The sequence below is a fragment of the Panthera leo genome, chromosome E3, assembly GCF_018350215.1.
Source record: "Panthera leo isolate Ple1 chromosome E3, P.leo_Ple1_pat1.1, whole genome shotgun sequence".
In the NCBI taxonomy this organism is placed as follows: domain Eukaryota; kingdom Metazoa; phylum Chordata; class Mammalia; order Carnivora; family Felidae; genus Panthera; species Panthera leo.
The window spans coordinates 5,760,907-5,767,099 of NC_056694.1; the positions used below are offsets into that span (position 1 = coordinate 5,760,907).

At 51.5% G+C, this 6,193-nt stretch overlaps 1 protein-coding gene across 2 annotated transcripts; it reads left to right on the forward strand.

The window, feature by feature from the left end:
• The first annotated feature begins 621 nt into the window (after positions 1 to 621).
• LOC122210215 lies at positions 622 to 2,131 on the forward strand. Of its 2 annotated transcripts, none has more exons than XM_042922755.1 (3): positions 622 to 1,010; positions 1,127 to 1,708; positions 1,861 to 2,131. In XM_042922755.1, exons 1-3 carry the CDS (start codon positions 1,001 to 1,003, stop codon positions 1,992 to 1,994), a joined length of 726 nt encoding a protein of 241 aa, XP_042778689.1. In that variant the 5' UTR covers positions 622 to 1,000; the 3' UTR covers positions 1,995 to 2,131. The 2 variants fall into 2 exon arrangements, with proteins under 2 accessions (XP_042778689.1, XP_042778690.1); XM_042922756.1 differs by lacking the exon at positions 622 to 1,010 and having other exon boundaries at positions 1,164 to 1,225; positions 1,558 to 1,708.
• The last annotated feature ends 4,062 nt before the right edge of the window (positions 2,132 to 6,193 follow it).

The window sequence follows — 6,193 nt, forward strand, 5'->3', positions numbered from 1 at the left end:
CTCTGTGGGGAGCCTCTAGATGAGACCTCTGTGTCCGGGGGGGCCGGGGTTCGAGTCCTGCTCTGCTACTTTTTAGCCTTGCTTTGTCCTCACCTGACAAATGAGAGCAACAGCATCATGAAGGCCTGAATTCACCCACAGAGGTCTGCCTGGAGGGCCCGGCACAGAGTAGGCTCTTAGAAATAGCAGCTTCCGCTCCCCACCGTGCCCAGGTGGGGACGTGATCTGTGGAATTCACCAGGGAGGATGAGCCCCGCCCCTTGCATCACAGGATGTCGTGGATGGAAAGAAGGAATGACAGGAAGACTGTTGTAGGTCTTGCTGCAGAGGGGAATCTTTGCCCCGGCCAGCTTTGGGGGCGGGGGTATGTCTGGGCTACAGTCTAGCTTTTGGCACCAGGGGGGCACAATACGCCGTACTCTTAGGGTTAACAGTTAAATACAGGATGCCCAGTAAAATCAGAACTTCAGATAAACGGCAAATAATTTGGTAGTATAAGTATATCCCAAATACTGCATGGGATATACTTAATGATACCAAGTTATTTGCCGTTTATCTGAAATTAAGCGTGGTGGGGTATTTTGTGTTTTTATTTGCTAAGTCTGGCAACCTTTCATTTGCTAAAGCTTGCTTCCCTCCACTAGGATTTACAGCCAGGTCTTGTGAAGAGGCCATCCACCGACCTCTTGGCTAGAGAAACACAGAGTCATCCCCTCACCCACCTCGGCCTCTCTTCACCTCCCACAATTTGGCTCCTTGTCCGCCATGGGCAAAACACTCTTTCCCGTTATACCTACACCCCCAAAATATGAGGAATCAATCACAATTTTAGGAAGAAAATACAGGTGTCGTGGGAGAAAGACAGAGTGAATTCAGAGTTCATTAGGCAAGCTAATCAAGTTGTCCAGCCGTGCCTTGCTGCTTCTTGGAGCCATCTGGCCCTCCTGGATCAACGCTGGGCCCAGTGGGAGGTGTTTTTCAGTGGAGGAGGAGCACAGAGATGCCTGCAGGTAACTGGACGGGAGACCCTGGCAGAGCCCGGAGGCCCTCGGAGTTCATCACCTCACGCAGGGCAGCAAGCTCAGTCAGGACCTCCCGCCAACTCCCATACTCCTTTTCTCTTGAGCTTCCTGCGCAGGAGAAAGAGGAGCAAAGGGCTGCCATTGGCCGAAGAGCGTCTGCTCTCCCACCGATGTGTCGTGGGCACCTGCCACCCTTCCGGGCGGTGAGTCGGCCAGACCACATTCCTGTGCTCCCAGAGCTGATAGTCCAGACTGGGTGAGGCAGTCAGCACAGCAGCAAGGACTTTCAGAAGGACCAGCTTCCCGAGCTGCAGGACTGCTATGGCCCCCACCCAGTTCCCTGGCAGGCCGGACCCCCTCATCCACAGGGGCCAGCGATCCGTTGTCTTGGTGGGCACCAGCACCAGGCAAATTTATCCTTTGCTTGGCTGGCACGTCAGACCCCAGGGTCAGAGAGCAGGCTCGCTTGCCCACCAGAGCCCAGCCGCTCTGGATTCTCAGGATTTCCCTCCCACCACCTCCCTTCTCCCTGCAGAGCGTACTGTCTGGGCCGAGGTGTCAAATGGCCACCCAGAAGCTGCAAAAGCTCTTCTGTCCCTGTCCTGTATGTGTCTTAGCTTTGGTTCCCCAGGAGCAGACCTGGAACAAGGACTCAGGTGCAGGTGGTGACTGGGGAGACGCGCCAGGTAGGCACGGATTAAGGAGCAGGGAGAGCAAGGCGGACAGGGAATCAGTGAGGGGCGTGTTAATGATCGGGCTCCCGTGGGAACTGGGACTCACGATTGTCCCACCAAGAGACGATTTAGCTACTTCTCATCCATGTTCCTTTCCTCCACAGCTGATGCTGATTCTGAGGGTGTTAAGTCCCCGGATTGCCTGGGCTTCTCTGACCACGGGCTCGGCTCCTTCCCAGGCACCAGAGGCAAAGCTGCCATGCCAGTGTGTCCAGGGGCTGCCCGTGGGGGCGGGTGAACCCAGAGTCATCTTCCCAAACTGAAGCTCTGTCCCCATTAAACGCTAACTCCCCAGCCCCCTCCTCCAGCCCCTGGTAACTACCATTCTACTTCCTCTAAACATTCTATCATCTGACTCTCCTAGGTCCCTCATATAAGTGCAATGATACAGTATATGCATGTTTGTGCCTGGCTTATTTCATAACATAATGTCTTCAAGGTTCATCCATGTGGTAGCATGTGTCAGAATTTTCTTCCTTTTTTTTTTTAAAAAATGTTTATTTAATTTTGAGATAGGGAGCACCAGTGGGGGAGGGACAGGGAGAGAGGAGGGCAGAGGATCCAAAGCGGGCTCTGGGCTGACAGCAGAGAGCCCTATGCGGGGCTCAAACTCATGAATCGTGAGACCATGACCTGAGCCAAAGTCGGACACTCAACCAACTGAGCCATCCAGGCACCCCTAGAATTTTCTTCCTTTTTAAAGGCTGCATAATATTCGATGGTAAGTATAGACCGCATTTTGTTTATCCATTCACCTGTCGATGGATACCCGGCTTGCGTCTACATTTTAGCTATTATCGATAATGTGATGAACACGGGTTTACTCACCAGGGATTTCTGAAGAGACTTGAATGAAGGGTCTGTTGACAGAGTTAGGGGCAAAATGGAAGAACCAACAAAAAATGGTGATACACCCAGAGACTCCCAAGAGTGGAAAGTCATTACCACCTCCAAGGCCTGATGGGCAAGGTCAAGGAGAGGAGGTAGCAGAGTCCAGGGAGTGTTTGGGGCTGCTCAGCAGGAACTGTAGCTTCTAGAACCACAAGGAAGCAGAGGGGTGGCAGGCCCATTGGTGATGGGGCAGTGATACCCTGACATCCTTCCTCCAGCTATCTGATCTGGTGATGCCTTCCAACAGAGCCTGGGTGTGCACTGGTCAGCTATTGTCATTATCATGCTGGTAACGTGACATTCAGTGGCTTCAAACAACAATCACTTATTCTCACATTCAAGGATATTCTGATCAATGGGGCAGCTCTGCTCCATCTATCTCATATCTCGTCCTGTGGCCCAGCCAGTACCCAGGGTGCGTCCTTGTCGTGGCCAAATAGAAGCACAGGAAGGCAAGTGCATTTTAGCCTGAGTTCCTCACGTCCGTTGGCTTCCCGTTGGCCAGGTCAGTGGGTGGGGAGGACCACTCTGCCTGCCACCAAGCCATGGCAAGGGCGTGGGGGTGTATTTCTGTTATTGGGGAGTGAGGAATCAGAAGCGGTGATCCATCAACTAGGGAAGGGGGCGGATAGTCTTCAGAGTCAGGTTCTGGAAGCCGAGGGAGGTGGGGGTAGTTGGATGGGCAAACAGAGTGGGGAGTAGGCCCCTTCCCTCTGCAGGCTCATCCCACCCCCTCTCCACGTGAGTCTGCATAGTCCCCCCTCCCTGCCACCAGCACACATGTCCTGCAGAGACTTAGCATGTGGTGCTCTCGGCCGCCCTGGTCAGAGGCCGGAAGGGTTAACTGGAGAAGAGTGCACCGAATCACAGAGACTTTTTCAAAGACTTGATAAATAAATCACCACTCATGTTTAATTCAAAGCCCCCGCTGCCTACAGAGAACACAGGGAAGAAGCGATCTTTCAATTAAAACAGCTCTGAGGGGCTTCTCCTGCTCTCCTGGGGCTTTCTGGCCTCTCCCTCTGGCTGGAGGAGGCCCCGGCAGGGAAGGCCAGCGTGATCCTGCAGTGATCCCAGGACAGCTTGGAACAGAACGCAGACCCCTCATGTGGGCTGTCCGGGGTCCCAGCCTCGGCTCACGGGCCACCCTCCTCCCCGATCTCACTCTCCCAGATTGCCCCTTCCGGGTTCCTCTCAGAACCCGGTTTTCTCTTCTCCATAGCTCACGTCCTTATGCGAAGTTTTTCTGTAGGTTTTCCTTGTTTCTTTATCGTCTTTCTCCCCGGCTAGAATGTCATCTCCATCAGAGCGGAAACTGGGTTCATCTCACTCCCTGCTGAATCCCTAGCATCCAGGAGAGCGCTTAGTAACACAGTAGATGCTCAGTAGCTGTGTGTCTATGTTTGCGCCTTCCCACTTCTAGGCTAAACACCCCCAGCTCCTCCGTTTTCGAGCACGAAGCAGGACCTGGAGCATCTCCTTTGCTCCCTGGGTTCCCCGAGCGTAGGTCTGAGCAAGAAGGCCAGAGAAATGTGGGGCCCCATGTTGCAACAGCCCGGCACCATGCTGAGCACTTTGCACGGATGGACCAGCCCGGCACCACCAGAGCCCATCTTACAGATGAGCAAACCAAGGCACGTTGAGATAAAGTCACTTTGGCCAGGTGGCACCATTAGTAAGTGTGGTGGAGGCAGGACGTGAACCCGGGCCCAGGGCGTCCAGCACAGGAACCCTGAGTCACTCTTCTCAAAGGTGAGAGCTTTTTATAACCAGCGGGTGCTCTGAGGGTTGGGTTACCACACACCTCAGGAAACCCCAAGTGGCAAAGTCAGGACTGGAGACTAAAGAGAGACCGACTATTCTTGTAGGCTGGGATCAAAATAAACTCTCAATCAATAGTTTGGACTTAAAACCCAGTCTTTCATGTTTGTCAGAAATATATCCTGTTCCCAGGATAGCTCTCTCTTTTAGGAGTGATCTAGGTGCCAGCATTCAGCACACCTTAGGTGATTTATCTCAGCAATATCATGCAATTGATATTTTTTAAAAAGATTTTATTTTTAGAGAGAGAGAGAGGAAGCGTGTGAGCAGGGGAGGGGCAGAGAGAGGGAGAGAGAGAATCCCACGCAGAATCCATACTCAGCACAGAGCCCGACTTGGGGCTGGACCTTACCGACCGTGAGATCATGACCTGAGCTGCAACCAAGACTTGCATGCTCAGCTGACTGAGCCACTCAGGTGACCCCATGCAACTGATACTTTAAATCTCCATTTTCTCTGTAAGAAAACTGAAGTCCCCCAAAAGTCGAATAACCCAGTCATCCCCCTTGGGAGTGTCAGAGTTCGGACCCCAGAATCATGTTCTTTCTACAGCAACCCCATAGTAATTACGCTGTTTGTTGTAATCACCCTCACCAACATTTAACGGACACTTACTGGATGCCGGACCGTGTGTTCAGCAATTACAGTTGTTAACTCATTTGATCCTAATTACAACCCTAGGAGGCAAATACTATTTTTATCTCCACTAATTACAACCCTACAATAAAAAAAAAAATTTTATCTCCATTTTATTTTTTTTAAACATTTTTTATTAGTTTATTTATTTTGAGAGAAAGAAGGAGCTGGGGAGGGGCAGAGAAAGAGGGGGACACAGGGTCTGAAGCAGGCTCTGTGCTGAAAGCAGCGAGCCCAGTCCAAGGCTTGAACTCACGAACCATGAGATCATGACCTGAGTCAAAGTCAGTAGGTTGAGCGTCTGACTTATGATTTTGGCTCAGGTCATGACCTCACGGTTTGTGATATTGAGCCCCCCTGTCGGGCTCCGTGCTGGGATTCTCTCTCTCTCTCTCTCTCTCTCTCTCTGCCTCTCCTGCTCGCACTTACTTTTCTCTTTCTCTCTCACACAAAATAAGTAAATTAAAAAAAAATAAAGATGAGGAAATTAAGGTCCAGATGGTTAAGGAACTTTTTAAAAATGTAGGTTGTACATTAGCATTCAGGGGTGTTGAGGCCACCAGATCAGGAGACAATTGCCATTGAAAAGATAGGTTGTTGGGGCTTCCGGGTGGCTCAGTCAGTTGAGCGTCCAACTTTGGCTCAGGTCACGATCTCCTGGCTTGTGGGTTCGAGCCCCGTGTCAGGCTCTGTGCTGACAGCTCAGAGCCTGGAGCCTGCTTCGGATTCTGTGTCTCCCTCCCTTTCTGCTTCTCCCCTGCTCACGTTCTCTCTCTCTCTCTCTCTCTCTCTCTCTCAAAAATAAATAAACGTTAAAAAAATTAAAAAAAGGAAAGATAGTTTGTTTCTCATAGTTCCCAAGAGGCCACGCCACACCAGGCCACGCTATGCAGGTTACACGGGAAATCACTATCATTGGTCAGAAGGCAGAGGCAATTAGGGAGAAACATGGGCAAGAGACTTTATTGTGGCTTCCAGGGGAAGGCGGGCTTAGGACTGGCTAGTTTGAATAAGTTCAGAAGGCTCCGGGGCGTAGGGCTATCGCTAGTTGTCTGGTACCTGGCTGTGGGCTAATGAGGGCAGGGGGTA